At 32.7% G+C, this 17,897-nt stretch overlaps 1 protein-coding gene across 1 annotated transcript; it reads right to left on the bottom strand.

Moving 5' to 3' along the window:
• Positions 1 to 1,081: 1,081 nt before the first annotated feature.
• LOC148588064 (putative LRR receptor-like serine/threonine-protein kinase At1g07650) lies at positions 1,082 to 16,614 on the bottom strand. Its single transcript, XM_088512312.1, has 24 exons — positions 16,512 to 16,614; positions 11,427 to 11,604; positions 11,008 to 11,079; positions 10,857 to 10,925; positions 10,708 to 10,779; positions 10,539 to 10,610; positions 10,334 to 10,405; positions 10,154 to 10,225; positions 9,969 to 10,040; positions 9,773 to 9,844; positions 9,611 to 9,682; positions 8,765 to 8,833; positions 8,091 to 8,156; positions 7,589 to 7,654; positions 7,439 to 7,474; positions 6,084 to 6,127; positions 5,533 to 5,909; positions 5,256 to 5,467; positions 4,828 to 4,952; positions 4,004 to 4,122; positions 3,657 to 3,867; positions 3,291 to 3,528; positions 2,034 to 2,184; positions 1,082 to 1,541 (listed from the first exon to the last, which is right to left on the bottom strand). The coding sequence occupies exons 1-24, from the start codon at positions 16,612 to 16,614 to the stop codon at positions 1,161 to 1,163; spliced, it is 3,021 nt and encodes a 1,006-aa protein (XP_088368438.1). The 3' UTR covers positions 1,082 to 1,160.
• Positions 16,615 to 17,897: the final 1,283 nt, after the last annotated feature.

The raw sequence follows: 17,897 nt of genomic DNA, 5'->3' as shown, positions 1-17,897 counted from the left end.
AAAAAAAGTTTTTTTAACATGTTAAGAGACACATAACACACTTTTAGAGATTGAGTTGGTGATAATTTATATCCAAATGATGCATTGAAGGTGAATTTTCACGCATTTTCTAACAGGATATAAACATACGACACTAATCAAATTCTTAACAAATGTATGTCGATTAGTCAGATAATAATAATCAATGATTTATCATTAAATACGTTGGGATGCAAATCCACTTTTGAGAAAGACTTAAAAAGGATTTTTATTTTTTTTATTTATTTATTTTTAAAAAGCTCTTTATAAATATAAAAACTTTATTTTCTAACACAATCCTAAACAAGTTCTTAATATGGTATTAAAGCAAAGTTTTGAGTTCGAACATTATCTTTGTAATTCACCTCCTATTTAAATTTTGTATTTCACATGTTTGAGAAGAAGAAAACAAGCTCTTAATATGATATCAAAAAAAGAGTTTTAGTTTGAGCCATTATTTCCAATGATTACAGTGTGTTAGAACTCGCTGTTCGTTTCCAAAAGAAGACAAATTCAAAGTCGCAATTTAAACAATCCCCAACACTTGGAGATAATGTCTGTCGCAAGAAAGATCAGTGCATGTGATTGCTTGACAAAGTTCATAAGCAACTTCTGCAGTCAAGTATATGAAAATTGTTCATAAATCTTACAGTTGTCTCTTCTTAGGGCATTTTAAGAATAGAAATGGGAATTGCAGTTAGAATAGATTGACCATTTATATTCTTTTGTTTGGTGCTGCTCTCACTAGGATTAAATCAAAATTTATATAATAATAAACAATAATTAAATTTCTAATAAAATAAAATGACCATTCATATTCCTTTTTTTATTTTATTTTATTTTTTATTTTTTATTTATTTTTATTTTTATAATATGTGATAATTTATCAATGCTATCTTTTTCCAAGTAGAAAAGATGATTTCAATCACAAAAACATGAGAATGAAAGACATCAAATTATTATAAGTAAATGCAGTCTAAAAAGCACAACTTTTCTTGAACATGGTAAGCAAAGACAACTAAATGGGTATGTCCATAAGATATATATATATATATATATATATATATATATATATATATATATATATATATATATGCAGTATTGTGTTTAGCTCTCATAATGTAATGAGTAGTATGCTGAAATTACTGAGAATCAAGATTAACTCGATAGAGATCTTGGCCAGATGTGGAAGAAGATCCAACCCATGTTGCTTTTGATGAATGCAGAAGGCTCCCTGCTTCACTTGTGCTTGTTGGTGCTCGTTGGAGTTGTTCAAACTGGTCTTTTAAGGCACTAAACCTCAATTCATCGCCATATATACTTGGATCAATGGTAACTTCATCAACAATGGTTTGGCCTTCGAGCATGCTTACTACTGCAGACATGGTGGGTCTAAGTGCTGGTGATGGATTAATGCATAAGAGAGCTACTTTGATCATTCTAATAGCTTCCTCATTTAACTCGGAACCCAACTGTGGATCCACCAGCTCCATTAGATTACCTTTTTGTTGTAGAACAAGTGCCTATAATAAGCATAGAAAAGAGAATAGAAATGAAAAGTAGCAAATCAACAAAAGAGAATAAGCAGCTGTACACATAGAAAAAAATTGAGCACCACTAGAAATCACTCTTTTTATCCCATTACTATCCCACCCTACTAGCGTGACAGTGTCAATCAACTATTTTTTTTTTTTAAAAAAATAATAATAATAATAATAATAATAATAATAATAATATCCAAGGATTGAATGGCACTGCCATATGAACAAAGTCGGATAATGTTGGGAAAAAAGTGTGGTTTCTAACATTACTAAAAAAAACAAAAAAAAATATCAATTAGCTAAACTCAAGTGGGAAGTGAAAAAGCCAAATCAACATATGTTAGTTTATTTTGTTGCTTGAGGCTAGAGTCATAGATTAGGATGACCAAATTCAGTGGAAAGGGACAAAAGAACAGCCAGGCCTCCAGACATTATTTATAGTAGCATGTATTAAAGAAAAAGATCAAATCTTACCCAATCTAGAAGGCATACATAATTCTCATTTGGTCGATATTTCATGTTGCTTTTCCCAGCAACAATTTCCATTGCGACAACCCCAAAGCTATAGACATCTGCTTTATAGGTTAAATAACCCCATAATGCATATTCTGGTGCCATATATCCTCTACAAATGAAGATTATTTATGACTTAGAACACTAGTATGAATTATCATAAAAATAAAAAATAAAGATCACACTCACTCATATAAAGCTTCAATCTTTCATATTCAACAAAGTTAAGCATCAAGAGAAACTTATGTAAATTAGAAAGATAAAGATTAAAAAAAAAAAAAAAAAAAAAAAAAAGGGAGAAACTTCAGTACCAAATCATATTTCATTTTCATTCAACATGCAATTATTCAATCAATAAAGCTATTAGGGTTAAGTGGTAATTTCATTCTGTAAAATATACATAAATTTTTTCTCGGTGGGGAAAAAGAACATGTCACTACCTTTGCACATTGCAAGTAGAGAACTGGTTTAGTAATATAACTTTAGCCACTCAAGTTGTTTGGTAGGTCATGGAGCTCAAGTTTAAGGGATTTTGGTTCTTAGATTCCACAAGAACTCAGTAATTTCTTTTTTCCCTTTGGAAATATTGGTTTTTGAGAGACATATATATATATATATATATATATATATATATACACACACACACACACATTGATTTTGAGAGTGAAGGACGATACAATAATTGAGCACAAATTTCTCTGTATTGTTTATTTCTTGATTTTAGAGGGAGTCATTGTTTAGGGCTAGCTTTTATTTTACAGGTTGAATAAACATAGATTGTCCTACTTTTTTTTTTCTTTCCTGAAATTTTTCTTTTTCTTTAATGCATCTAGTATTGGAGAATACAATAACTACAACATATGAATAGTACAATTCATGTTTAGACATTTTAACCGCTTGAATACTGGTTGATAATTGATGTAGCTACGGATTTCTCTGTAAGCATGGTTGCGTTGCAAATGCAAACAACTGACATATAAAAATCCTACCAACCACTTAATCCAGTAATTTATCTCATGTTCCATATACATACATTTCTGATATGCAGAGCTTCTATGTTCACGTTTACTTTAGGGCAACATCTCATAGAGAAATACAAATCAATAAATATTTTTTCCTTTTCTCTCTAATGGTCAATAACTTGGGAGGCAAATGAAATGGAAGAATAGAATCACAAAAGACTACATAATGAAGAAAAGAGGGAAAAAGGTAGCTCACATTGTTCCAGCGACTCGTGTGCTGATGTGGGTGTTTTCCTCTTCATCAAGCTTGGCCAAACCAAAGTCAGAAATCTTTGGGTTAAGGTCTCTATCCAATAGCACATTGGTAGTTTTGATGTCTCTATGAACAATTCTTATTGATGATTCCTCATGCAAGAAAGCCAAACCTCTTGCTATGCCAACACATATTTTCTGTCTTGAAGGCCAGTCCAAATTTAAGCGGTATTCCTCCGGACCTACATATTTTGTAGATTGTCCAATGGGAACTCATCAACTTAGTTCTTAATCGAGGCCATTATCAATTTTAAGCACATAAGCAGAAGACAGTCAACATAAAATACTAAAGTGAAAACCTCAGGCTTACCAAAGAAAGCACATGCCAGGCTATTGTTTTCCATGTATTCATATACCAAGAATAGTTGATTTCCCTCAACACAACATCCATACAATCTAACAACATTTGGGTGTTGTACAGCTGAAATCATTCCTATTTCATTCACAAATTCACGATTTCCTTGTTTTGATTTTGAAGAAAGTTTCTTAACTGCAATTATGGTACCATCAAACAGTATACCCTGCATCAGAAATAGGAAAATATACATCTTTAGGTATGGATTCATTATTGAATTAGACAGCCTCTTGGTATAATGGATAAGTAAGAAAAAGAAAATAGATATCCTAAAATTGAAGGAAGATGATGTTGTGGGATACCTTGTATACAGATCCAAAACCACCTTCTCCAATCTTATTTGTAGCATCGAAGTTGTTAGTGGCTGCTTTGATTTGCCTATAGGTGAAAAAACCAGTTTGCAGATCTAATCCTCTCAGCTCTGTCAAAAGGAATGAAAAGGTGAGCCTATTGTCACATAACATCTTATAAATGATAAGATTAATTTTTTAATTTGTATTGTTGTATCTATTGACTACTTAGAAGATGCCAGATAGAATGTGACCAAACAAAAGCAGTGAGAAAGTACCATACTGCAGTTGGTCAGCCACATAAACCCCAAGTTTTTAAAAGATTTAGGGTTTCTCTTTTTTTTTTTTTACCAATTACAGGTGTATTGGGAATCAAAAAAACAAAATTTGAAAAAGAGGAACTTCATAGGTCCCTATTACCAAGAGATTTGCCTTTTTGTTCTTCTCAACAATTATGTTCAGATGATTTAGATGACATTTCAAAAATAAAGTTAAATGAAATCCACAATCTTTTATCTCTCACTTTTTCTTTTTTTATTTTTCATATATATATATTTTTAAATATGGGTCCTTCTTAGACATTTACTCAACTTAGTGATCTCAAGTCATCCATCTCTCATGTAAATATGCCTTCATTTAGATTTTGTCAAAAAGCAGTGATCCCAATACGTGGAATAGTTAATTTAAATGGGGGCTGATTTGATGAAGTCAAAGTTCGATCATAGAACCTTTGGGTCTGATACCGTGTTAAATTACCAGTTATCCCAAAAATTTAAGTTGATAGGAAGAAGTAAATTTAATCACTTAATTATTACTTTAACAAGTCATATGATTACCTGCTTTTTCCCTTGATATCCTTCCTCGTTTCTTGATCCACATCCGAATGCCTAAGATCATAAAAATGAGCAAAAGCGCTGATACTACAGCTCTGACATCAATGAATATCTTGTAGGAAGTGTGGCTGACATCTGGAGAAGAGACAAATAGTAAAGGAAACAGATTATAAAGTTGCATCCTGGAATACCAGTAGTACCATACAGAAAGATATAGGTGGACCAACCTAAAACAAGATATGAATGCATGCTTCAAACACATGAATATTAGAGGAAGAGTATAAAGAAGATTATGCAGTTGAATCTTGTTTTGGGTAATACTTTTACGGCAAATAACCATGGGTTCTACCTCAACTATATTGTGCTATGCTTTTATTGTTCATCATTCTAGCAAGTATGGAAGAAGTTGGATAGTAAAAAGATTCTCATACTCCATGAAATATTTACCAGATTTAGCAGAGATAGCTGAGATGAGAGGACCATAAGTTCCTCCCTTTGGCACAACTGTTGTCCCTTTCCCAGCCCAATGAAAGCGGATTTGTAAGACTTTCTTTCTCACAACTGCTTTAAATTCCTTAACAACTGCTGTATCAACACCTTGTGCTTCATGTTGAATATCAAAATCCTTCCACACCAATTTTTCCTATAACAAATTAAATCAATAAAATTGTGCTCTATGTATAAAGCAAAACAAATATGACGTCATACCTGGATATAAATATCAAATATCCGTCTTCCAAGACTATAAAAAGATCTGTTGTCTCTGAATACTATCTCTGCAAAGTATAGTTTCACGGTATAATTTCCATTTGCCAAGCAACGTGCATAATACGTCAGAGAAAGAGGAGAGACCCGTGCACTCGTGAATAATCCAGAGTTAGTCATTCTTAGTATTGACACATTTTTCGCTATGTATAGATTTGAGGTTCTGTTGGCACCCAAAAGATATCCGCTGCTACTGAATCCCCAATTAGCGGTGTTAGGAACAAAGTTTGCTGGACCTGCTTGGCTTTGATCCCCTTCGTACTCTATGTTTCCAATAGTGGTTGTACTTCCACCACAATTTATATGCAATGAGTACCGATCTATCCAGAAACAAAAATAGCAGCTTTTTAATAAATTAAAACATAAGCAATCATTACAGAACAAAAAGGAAATTATGTATTAACTATCTCTCGTTTCATTTACTTAGTTGCCAATAACAATATGAAATGTTTTAAAGCATACACCTCATAATTTGAATAAGGTAGTACAATTACCTTTCGAGCATGGATAGGGCTCCAAGCACTTGCCGCCGAGTGTTCTTAATTAGAATCGTACAAGAAAGAAGTGTGAACTTAGCAAAATTAGAATGAAAAAAAAAAAAAGAAATTCTTCTCCAAAATAAAAGCTAAAAATAAAAAATATAAAACAGAAAAAACGTGGATTCGGCTTACATCCTGTAGAAAAATAACAGGACATCTCCTGTTATTTTAAATCTACAGTTATGATTAAATCTTTCCCCTTTTTAGCCCAAACGACATAGCTTTAAAGGAACTAACAGAAGTTCTCTAAACTTCGTTTGCATGTCCTCCTCTTCCTTCTTCACCCACTCCCACTTTCTTTCTTCAAATTCTTCTTAACTATTCTCAGCAAAGCAGCAGCAGGTCAAATAGAACAAGTCTGAGCGTTAAAAATGAAGTTTCCATAGAAACATTTCAGTGCAAACAATGTCTTCGATTAATAATTTTTTCAAATCATATGAATGCCATGAAAGAGGAATGGTCAACTCTACAATACCAAAGAAACCTGACCAATGCAGTAGCCCTTCCTTCATGAATTTAGCCAAATCGACACTCAAAAGGGACAAAATCCTCAGGGACCAAAACAATAAATATTTTCCTTTCAAAGTAGTGAGCTTTTAACCCCTCCTGTCAGCAACCATAAGAGTGTTTAACTGGTTTTGCAGAAAACACAAAACAAAGCCTGGTTTTTGCAGAGAGAGGCAACATCTTTCATTTCATTTAAAGTGGGAGTGAGTCTAAAATAGGAAAGAAATGGAGAAGAGAGAAAATTAAGGCTTTGAAACTATCCGAGTTGAGGAAGATAACAAGTAAAAAGAGAGAGGAAAGTACTAAAAAAGAAGAACTTACAGAAAGAGAGAGAAAGTGGAAGTGGATGAAGAAGGAAGTGCAGGACAATGGTCGTTTGGTGCAAATGGCGTTTAGAAAACTTTTGTTAGTTTCCTTTAAAACTACATCGTTTGGACTAAAATTGGGGAAGTTTTAGGGCCTTTTTGGGTGTGCATTTGAGGATCTGAAAAGTGCGTTTAACACTCTAAAAGCTCGTTTGAAAAAAAAAAAAAAAAAAAAAACACATGTTTGGTAAAAAAAATTCGAAGCGCTTTTGAAGGTCAAAAAGCCTAAAAATAGCTAAAACGTATTTTTAGCAAAAGCTTAAAAAACACTTTTTGACTTAAAATCTCTTTCTCATACATAATCTCAAACATGCTCTTAATCTTGGCCGTAGCCGTAGGTTTAAAATAACATGAGATGTCTTGTTATTTTTCCACAGGATGTAAGCCAGGTCCAAAAAACATTGGTCCTTCTTATAAGTTTTCAAGTTAGAAGCTTACAAATTGTCTTGTCCAGAGAAGCTCTGAAACAAATTCCTGATGAAATGAGAACCTGGTTAGTTTTGAAAAACTAAAAGCTTGTGAAGAGGGTAAGTATGCAAACCTCAAGTAAACTTAAATTAAGATTAAGATGATAAGAAAAGTTCTTACAGGTTTTCTCGACAAGTAGGTGGCGCAGAGATTTCTGAAAAGTTATTGTAAGAAAGATCCATTTGGCTGCACAAAAACGTATTTTCAGTAATAACTCATTATAAATCCATAAGAAAAGAAAAATTATATTTGAAAAGGTTTTGATAAACCGGTCAATTCAAGCTAACACCAGAAAACTTCCGTAACCAACTCAAAATTAATTGCCAACATGCAGTTTCCAAATAACAGTCACATGGTGCAAAAAGCAAATCTATGCTGGTACCAAATCCGTTGAATTCACCAATTCAATATGATTCAAGGAGATCTCCCGCTGACCATAAAGTGTACAGGAGATGAATCAATGTATATTGGAACACTATGAGGTCTGTAAAGATTATATAAGTGCTGAAACATTATTAAAAATAAAATAAAAAAAATAAAATAAAAAATAAAAAATAAAAAGAAACAAAAAAAGAAAACATGTCATGCAAATTTCAAACAGAGTTCAAGATGAATTATATACTAGAGATTATCTCGGGCTGTGATCCATTCTGGAAAAGTCCCATTGAGCAAGTTGCTTGTAAGAAACCTGTTCAAAGTGCAACATAATCACGCTATAGTTAAACACTTATTTATATCATTACTAAAGGAGAAATATTTGAAAGTAAAATATACTTTCTGATGATATATACATATAGAAATGTACGTATGTACAAATGTGCATTGGTAACAATAAGCAATATATGTTAAGAGATAATATGTGGGTTGTCCCACATTGCCCAAGTGAGGGGAGACTTTGGCCATTGGCTTGTATAAAAGCCTCATTCTTTTGTCCCACATTACTAAGATACAAGGAACTCATCTCCCTTTAGCCTCTATATAATGAAGCTCTTATGTACAATCTAATCATTCAATAAAAGTCAAATGTAGCCTATAGGGTTTTAGTGTGCAGATGTAGGCATATTGTGGAACCACCTTAATCTTGTCTCTTTTGTTTATATTTCTATTTTATTATTTCGCATTCTAAATTCTATCAATATAATCTCTTTTATGATAGTGAAATTCCTCATATCTTCACCTATAAACATAGGAGATAAGCCAAATCATTATTATTTGTGTGCTTTAAGCTGCTTTTTAATTGTTTATTTGAGCTTCTCTACAATAGAGCTAGATTTAAGGTTTTAACTCCACACTTACATGACGTCCAAATGATCTAGATGTGAAAAATCTGGAACATTTCCTTCCAATCTGTTGAAGCTGAGATCTCTGCTTGGATATTACGAGTAATTAGAGGTTATAATAACAGAAAAGAAGGATTACGAAATGAGACATAAATGTCCAGATTTTAAAGTATAGAGGCAAGAAACATAATAAATAGGAAGAAAAAATTGAAAGAGAGACTTGAATGCCCATATAACAGTGGATATGTAGCTTAGAACAGATTCCATAGACAGCCTAACTAGAGTGAGCATGTTCAAAGGTATCTTACGGCAGCTGCCACAATGGGCCAAAGGAGTAGGAGGGGTGGGTAATGGCTGCCATTCCTACAATGAGTATGGGTTGACAATCTTAGATAGCTGCTTTCTAAAAGGCGTAGGCTGTAAAGATTAGAAGCAATCATCATTTTTTTTCAAAGGCTAAAGGATGAAAGCAGATAATTAATAATTACATATTCATGAGAAGAACGATGTTTCCAACTCCATTTTTCAAACTAATCTTACTCCAAAACTACACCTCGGTTTTATAGTTTCAGCAGATGATCTTAATTCTAGAAGTTATTCACAATTAGCTTTAAGAATAAAGTACCATGATAACCCAAAGTCCATAAATTTGAATATGCCAAATCTACTTATGCTAGCCAAAAACAAAAAGGAGAAAAGATAACTTCAAATATCTGTATGTATATAGTTAAGTTAAAAAAAAAAAATGTTCTTAATTGAAATAATCCAACCATCTTGGGTTTATAGTTAAGTAATATTTTAGTAAATGAAACAAAAACCCAAAAAAAAAAAAAAAAGAGAGCAGAATGGAAAGAAGAACTACAGAAATTGTAGTTCTGTCATGTTCGATATATGTGCGGGGATTGGTCCGTAGAGATTGCAGCTCCTCAACATCCTGTAAAGTCAACCGCCATCATCTAAAAAAATTTGCTACAAACTTGTATCATTTGAGTTGTTGAAATTTAACAGAGAAAGAATTACTTACAAAATTTTTATTTTTGTCATGCTGCTTAAGTTTGGAAATTTAGAACCCTCACCAAGTAAGTCACTAATCCTTCTGCACCAAATTGCATTATTAATAAATGTTAGGGTCTTAAGCAACAAGTCTTGTTAATTTGAGTATCACATGAAGATAAGAGAGAGATTATGCAACCCAAGAGTACTTCATAGGCAGAACTTACAGCACGGTTAAATTACTCAGGACCGAAATGCTAGAAGGGATGGGCCCCTTAAGACCACTAGCTTGAATCTCTCTGTTAAAAACACAATTCTAACAGGTTAGATTACACCTAAATATTCTAATAGAAGAGATTTTAACATTATGGGATTTAAAAAAAAAAATAAAAAAAAAAAATAGAACACATACAATTTCTGAAGTTGTTTCCAACTTTGAAAAACGTCGGGTATTTTTCCAATGAAGTTGTTACTGCTAATCCTACTGCATATAACCACATTGGAAACAAGACTAAATAACATAGAAACTTGAAGCTTTTCAATTAAATATATAAAATTACTGTAAGTATAGAAATGGGCTGCAACCACTTACAGTTCCGTTAATTTGGTTAGATTAGTGAGAGCTATTGGCAACTCTCCAGTGAGATTGTTAGCATTAAGAATACTGCAGTCATCAAATGGGAAGTTCAGACCAGGTCAAATTAGTGTCAGTTGAAGAAGTAATCGTTGATAATTAAGAAAAGAATCATCAATCTGATTTGAAAATGAATAGAAGGATTAAAAAAGAAACAACTGACAGATTCTCCAGGTTAACCAATTTCCCAAGCTCAGGGGGAACACTTCCAGAAAACAGATTGCTCTCTAAGCTCCTGAAAATATAGTCTTCATCAATATTAAAGCTCAGCTAAAGCAAATCAAACTATGTTGCATTCTACTAGATAAAAAAAGGGTGAGCAAGAAAGATACAGGTATGTAAGAGTGGTAATTTTTCCCAGGTAGCTTGGGATTGGTCCTGATAAATTGTTTACAGTAAGAGACCTGCAGTGAATCAGCTTAATTCAATAAGAAAGAGCATTCACTGGCTAACATAAGACATGAATTCAGCAGTAACTTACAGGTATTCCAACTTTGTAGAAGTCCATTTGAGTGGAATTGTACCATTGAGGTAGTTTCGAGTGAGGTCACTACAAGCAAGAGGAAAGTGGGCTATTAGATTAGAAGCTTAAAATCAATTTTCAGGAACAAATTGTTGGTGACTCTTCTTACATCATCTTTAGGTAGGGTAGCTTCACCAGGGAAGGTGGAAGCACACCATCAAGATCCTGCCCTTTAAGAAATCTGTAAAAAGAATAATTATAGGTAAAGGATTATTCACACTTCCATTAGAACTCTTTAAAGCATAATATACTCTGTTTATTATGGATGGCAAAGTCCAATTAAGTCAAATTTAAGTACTTTTCACTTGCATCAAAGAAAATTGAAGTACTTTTCTGCTTTCCAATATAAGTCAAAATTTAAGCACTTGCATAAAAGAAAATTGAAGTACCTTTCAGCTTTCCAATATAAGTCAAATTGAAGTACTTTTCACTTGCACAAAAGCAAATTGAAGAACTTTTCTGCTTTTTGTTGAATAAAAACTTGATCTGTTCGCAATTTCAATATAAGGGAAATGAAGGGTGACATACAATTGAACCACGTGACATACGCCAGCAGGGTAGGAGCAATCGCAGATTAGAGAATTGTTGTACAATGGCCTCAATCCTGATTTTGGTGTTAACCAGCTCGACTCATTGCGGCATGGGTCTACGCTGAAATTCCAATCTTTCTTCCCCATTTGTTTAGCTATTTCACCAAGTGCTTCCACTGCATGCATTATACACCAACCTCATCAATTTTAATTTTAATTTTTTAATTTCCCATTAACTTTGCCTTAAAATGCTCCATAATTTAATCTATACAAAAATATAATTAAAGCAACGTTTTTATTACCAAAAAACAGAATCTTACGAAATTTCCATACGATCTCATCTCTATTTTAGGCTTACCATTTCCTCATCTCTATTTTACGAAATTTCCAAGTGCTGCCACCAGATATACATCAAATTTGTGTTGTAAGCTGGTAGGTATATATAGAGAGCTCATCCTAAAGCTGTAAGCTCTTCTAGGGCCAGAATAAATGGTACTTTTCAAGGCGAGCACCACAGTTGGAAATGGAAGCACCAACAGCCAACAAGGCATTTTTTGTGTTTGAAAAATATCTAACAGGCGCATCAGATTGGAGCATTTTGTTTTTTAGAAAAATACCCATCACAGATGGGCATGCAAGCTCTCTTTGGGTCTGATTTCACTGATTTTCCTTCTCTCATTCCCTGGGAAGTGGAAGAGAAAAACGACATAGAAAACTCGGGAAAATTAGCTTCACTCCAACTATGGTGAAGATGTCGTTTTCTCTTTGTCGGTTTTAAACGACTTGTGGCTAATTGGCTATGGGTCAACTGCTGCCCTTAATTAATGTATCATATGGGTTTTCCCCGTAACTGACAAGTCCCATTTATGATATTTTATATGTCCGTATAAGAGATGACAAAGTCGAGAAAGATTATTTCATCTTTAATTTATGAGACATAGTTCTTGGCCTATTCGACTACCACAATTCTAAATAATTTAATTCTAATTTTTGTTACATAATATTTTAATCTACCACAATTCTAATCCTCATACATATTTCCCTTCTTGATCAGCTAATTCATTTGGCTGATGAGGCTTTAATGTTTAGATTTCCATTTCCACCAACCTGAAATGATTTGGGGCAACTGGAATTTTTGGCTCCTAAAAATTTCCATATGTGGAATTCTTGAGCTTCAAGTTATAGCTAAGAATTTTTTGAAATTTCAAGCAGGTGATGATGATAACACTATACCTCTATGTTGGATTTTGAAATGGGGGTGTACGTGAATTGAATGGTGATGTGAAGTGTTATTTCTGTTATTCTTTGAGAGTGTGGGTTTAGCAAGAGGATTTGGAGGGAAGTGTTGGAAAAATGCTCTTATATATACTAATTTTTCTTTGTTTGAGTTTGTTCTTTGTTAGGCTTTCTCAGAAGATTGAGATTAGCTTGTTCAATTCTTTTGTTGCTGTTGTAAAGTTGGTGTGCAACTTGAGGTTGAGTGGAGTTTCAGAGATTCTTTCTACTTCTTTGTTGTGCAATGAAAAATGTTATTCATACAAAAAATAAAAAATTAAAAAATTAAAAAAAAATAAATTAAAAAAAAAGAAAGAGGAAATGATCAACTTCGAAACTAACGTGATTAATTGTTAATTGTCCACATGCATTTTAAGCTGAAGTGGGGAGTGCCACATGCACTGTTTTAAACATAATAAATATAATGTGAACCGTCATGCAAGTCTTTTAAATTCTACATTTTAGTGGGTGACGTAATAACTACTACATTAACTATCATGCCAGTTTATAAGTGTTAAGAACATTATTCTATGGTTATTTACATTATTATGTATTCTAGGTTTACCTTTCCTAAGTCTACTAAGTTATTTGTCTATCACTCATAACTTCTCTATAAATAAAGGTCTCTGTAATCCTTCATATATACTACTCAATACAATGTAGTCTTTATATGCCTCCGCTTTCTCTCTCTTCTCTCTCTCATTCTTCCGCTCTCTAATATATTTAACAATATATTTAACATGGTATCAGAGTTATTCAACAATATATTTAACAATAAGAAACTTATAATAAAAATTAAATTGTAATACTCTTAATAACAATACTTTTTTTTCTTTTTTTTTTTTTTTTTTTTTTTTTTTTTAACTTGATCACTAAATACAACTCCAAGGGGCGGCAGAACTAGGATTTGTAGTGTGAGGGGACGATTTATTATTTTTTTTTTTTATTTTTTTTGGTGTAGTTGGGGAGAGACCAACTTATATAGATACAACATCACATAGATACATATAATCTTTTTGTATGTGTTTGTAAGTGTTTATATAAAATAAAATATAGAAATCTTACATTTAATCTCATGTCATCTCAAATACACAATAGTATAAACAACTAGCAAATTAATAGCTTAGGAAAAAAAAAAACTAGCAAAATAGACTAAACACAATCTATAGGGTCCAAGAAAAATGTATCTTTGAGTGTGAACTTTTTTTCCGAACAATCACCCGGAGCCCTAAGTAGCAACAATGCTAAGAGTCGAGCCAAACAATTTTGCAATTATAAATTATTAAACCATTTAACTTGTAAAGTCAAAACAAATATTGTAAACCTAAATGACTCAAAATAACCACTTAAAAAACTGACCACTGGTTAAAAAGCCACTCAAAGAACCAAAACCATTTAACTTTTTCTTTCACATATTCAATGAGAGTCCAAAACCAAATTAAGTTTTTGATTAGAAGTGAACTAGAATATAGAGGGAAACTAAATGAATTGGGTATTTTAGATGTCTTTATGTTGAAAGAGAGCACAATTGAAATAATAATAATAATAATGATAATAAATTAAAAAATTTAAAAGGGGACACAAGTAATTATTTTTTTTGGGGAGCAAAACTAAAAACCAATAATTAAAAATGACACAAATATTATTTTGGGGGGCAAAACTAAAAAACAAAAAATTAAAAAGGGACACAAATAATATTTTGGAGGGACAAATTTATAAAATTGGTATGTTTGAAGGATATTTATGAAAATTTGTAAAATTTTAGGTGGACGAAAGTGCCCCCAACCCCAAGCCTGAGTCCGCCCCTGACAACTCCTATTATGATCAACTCATTACTGGGCTTTTTATTAGTTTGCATTTTGGTTTTATTATTATTTTTTTCAGATGGGTTGTATTATTTTAATTTCGACTTTATGTTATTTTAGCGGACAATTAGCTCAAGTACCACTAGGGTTAGGGTTAGAGCTTAGTCATTAGTCTATTTAAACATAATTTTCTAATATATTTGACAGCTTATGATGAATTAAGAAAATTTGACAGCTACTGTTGTATATCTCCTCTCTCCGGTGCTTCTTCCTGCTTCTCTTCCTTTCGCTTGTCATCAGTTTCTTCTTCTCTTCCTCTTCTCAGTTTATACTTTAAAAATTTTGAAAGTTTGAAGATATATTTTCTTAAATTGTTTTCCAGAGTAAAACCATAGATTATATATGTTCCTTTAAAATAAAATAAAAAACCATGTGAATCTTTTAAATATATAAATATGTCGTGTGTGTGTGTGTGAGAGAGAAATATATATAGCTTAACTGTATTTGGCACTCTTAAATGCAATTTGCTTTGTTCCTATTTCTCTCGGTAAGATCTTTTATTGTTAAATATATTGGACAATATATTAGAAGCGGAAGAAAAAGAGAGAGAAGAGAGAGAGCGGAAGCATATATGACTACATCTCTTCTATTATGATTGTATATATGTTATTAATGATAATGAATACATAGACCTCTATTTATATATAAGCAAGTAACCTAATAGACTAAGGAAAGGTAAACCTAGTAGACTAATAATACCTAAGGAAGTAAATAACAAGTAAATAACCATAACATAATATTCTTAACATCCCCCTCAAACTCAATGTGTAAACTTGAGTTTGGGTAGAAGAAAAGGGAAAGGCGGCCGGAGGCTGGCGGCAGCAGAACCCGGTTCTAACCTGTTGGGTTGAAAATCTTGGATCTGGGTGATTTCTCAAATACTCTAATATCCCCCCTCAACCCGGTTTTGGATCGGGTTGGAAATGCCTTTGATGGACCCGCTTGGTTGAGTTGATGGATCAGATTGCCAGATCTGTGGATCTGGGTCTAACCCACTAGGCCGGGTCGACTTGCTTGGTCGAGTTGACAGATCAAATTGCCAGATCCGTGGATCTGGGTCTAACCCACTTGACCGGATCGACCGTTTTGGATCGGGTTGAAAGTGCTGACGTGGCAGAGGTGTTGCTGGAGGGCCAATGGCGGCGGATCTTCCACAAATCTGTAGATTTGTGCCTCGCAAGTTAGAATCTGAGATTAATTTTTTCAGATGAGGCTACGATGAAGGCGTGGAAGAGATTTTGAGCGGATGATTACTTGGTGGCGGGCGGACGAACGGAAAAGGGAGGTCACCGGAGGGAGCACTGGAAAACGTCAAAGAAGTTTATTGGAGGCCACAGAGAAGTGGCTCTGATACTATGTTAAATATATTGGATAATATATTAGAAGCGGAAGAAAGAGAGAGAGAAGAGAGAGAGAGCGGAAGCATATAGGACTACATCTCTTCTATTATGATTGTATATATGTTATTAATGATAATGAATACATAGGTCTCTATTTATAGAGAGGCAAGTGTCCTAATAGACTAAGGAAAGATAAACCTAGTAGACTAATAATATCTAAAGAAGTAAATAACAAGTAAATAACCATAACATAAGATTCTTAACATTTACAAAGTGCATGTTGCCTCCATTTTAAGGGAAAATCTCTCAAATAGAGCTATATATATATATATATATATATATATATGAACCGAGTTGTTCATGAATGGCTCAAGCTTGGCTTGTATAAGCTCAACTTGGGCTTGGTTTATTTAATAAACAAGTCCAGCTCCATCAGGCAACATAATTGCACGAACTTTTTTAGGGAACTTTTTGTTGTTGTCGTCGTTCAAATGTCGAAAATTGAGTGAACAACTATAACAACTGAAGAAAAAGCTTTAGCCACGTATCAAGGAAAAGTTTTCACATAAATACGTATAGAAAGAAAAAGAAAAACCTCCTCACCTTCGTCATCAGGAGTAGGCCCTAGACGGCCAGCTTGTGCTTCCATGCAAAGAAGCAAGATGAGTAAAATAAAGCAAATATAAGGAAGAAATCTTGCCATCATCTCCTCTACTACTGACAATAAGGCTATTCCACCGGCTCTTCTTGCAAAGCTGCATAGAAAATGTCATATCTATATATCGTTACTCGAGTATTGAATGTTCCTCAAAGTCTTCACATTTATGAGATAGGGACACTGTTGCTTTAGGTATGCCCCTAAAGCTTCACATCATTGAAAAGTATATACTTGACTTAAGTATGACGACTATTTGGGTGGCGTAGCCCGTAGGGCTCTTAATTTATTATTATTATTATTATTATTTTTATAATGATTTTAATTTTATACTAGTATTAAATGATTGACAAATGATAGGTTAGCAGTACTCTCCATTAATTTGTGAGCTCAAATTTTTTTTTTAATAAATAAAATTTAATATATAAATTTTTTAATTGAAATAAGGGTGAATGACTAAGAACTTAGGATTTTTGCTTTGATACTATATTATATCATCAATTATCTTAAAAGTTTAAACTGATAGAAAATAGTGGACTCAAGGCCTGTTTATGATTGCGTTTAAGGTGCCTAAAAGTTCGTTTTATACTCAAAAAATTTATTTTTTTAAAAAAAGTATTATTTTGCCAAAAAAACATTTTTTTGACTTGAAAGCTATATTTTTCAAACACAATCTCAAACAAACTAGTTCTTAGAGCTTGGTGGGAATTGTGTTGGGAAATAGCACTTTTTACTTATAGAAATAGCTTGAAATAGCTTTTTAGAATAATAATAATAATAATAAAAATCTTAACTTCTAAGTTTTTTCCAAAATGCAATTTTGGGCCTTTTAGAGCGGAAAAAAAAAATTGTTTTTAAACAATTTTTTTTTTTTTTTTTTTTTTTTTTGCGTGAAAGAGCTTTTTAATTATTAAAAAAATATCTTTATTTTTGCAAAATTGCAATCTATTCATTGATATAACAATTAAAAGAGGCAAATTGCTCCTCTCATACAATGCTAAAGATACAATTTGGAATATCCATAATCCAAACAATATCTATGACATATACAATAGCTTATCGGGCTGTTACAAGACAATATCTTTGAATATCACTGTCCCAATCCGTTTTAGATCTACAGCAAATTCCGGCGAGTTACGTCTCTAACCACTACCCGGTCAGTGGTTTATGGGCTTTTTCATTTTTGCTACAAGTGTATTTCCAAACGCAATCACATTTACTGTCTCTACTATAATGACAACTATTCTATATACTTGAAAAACTCATGCACATCCGTCAATGATTTACTCTTTAAAAACAACAAAAGATATGGAAAACTTAATACCGTTACTCTT

This window comes from Corylus avellana, chromosome 1, assembly GCF_965113065.1.
Source record: "Corylus avellana chromosome 1, dhCorAvel1.hap1.2, whole genome shotgun sequence".
Taxonomy (NCBI): Eukaryota; Viridiplantae; Streptophyta; class Magnoliopsida; order Fagales; family Betulaceae; genus Corylus; species Corylus avellana.
Note: the sequence above shows the minus strand (reverse complement) of the source record. Positions and strands in the feature narration are given on the sequence as shown.

Excerpts from the sequence above, each read along its gene's own strand:
- LOC148588064 (XM_088512312.1), bottom strand. The coding sequence starts at position 16,614 with ATGATGGCAAGATTTCTTCCTTATATTTGCTTTATTTTACTCATCTTG. Across the intron at positions 11,605-16,511 it reads GCCTACTCCTGATGACGAAG|TGGAAGCACTTGGTGAAATA; the intron begins GTGAGGAGGTTT and ends TAATGCATGCAG. Across the intron at positions 9,683-9,772 it reads ATGACAAAAATAAAAATTTT|GATGTTGAGGAGCTGCAATC; the intron begins GTAAGTAATTCT and ends TTGACTTTACAG.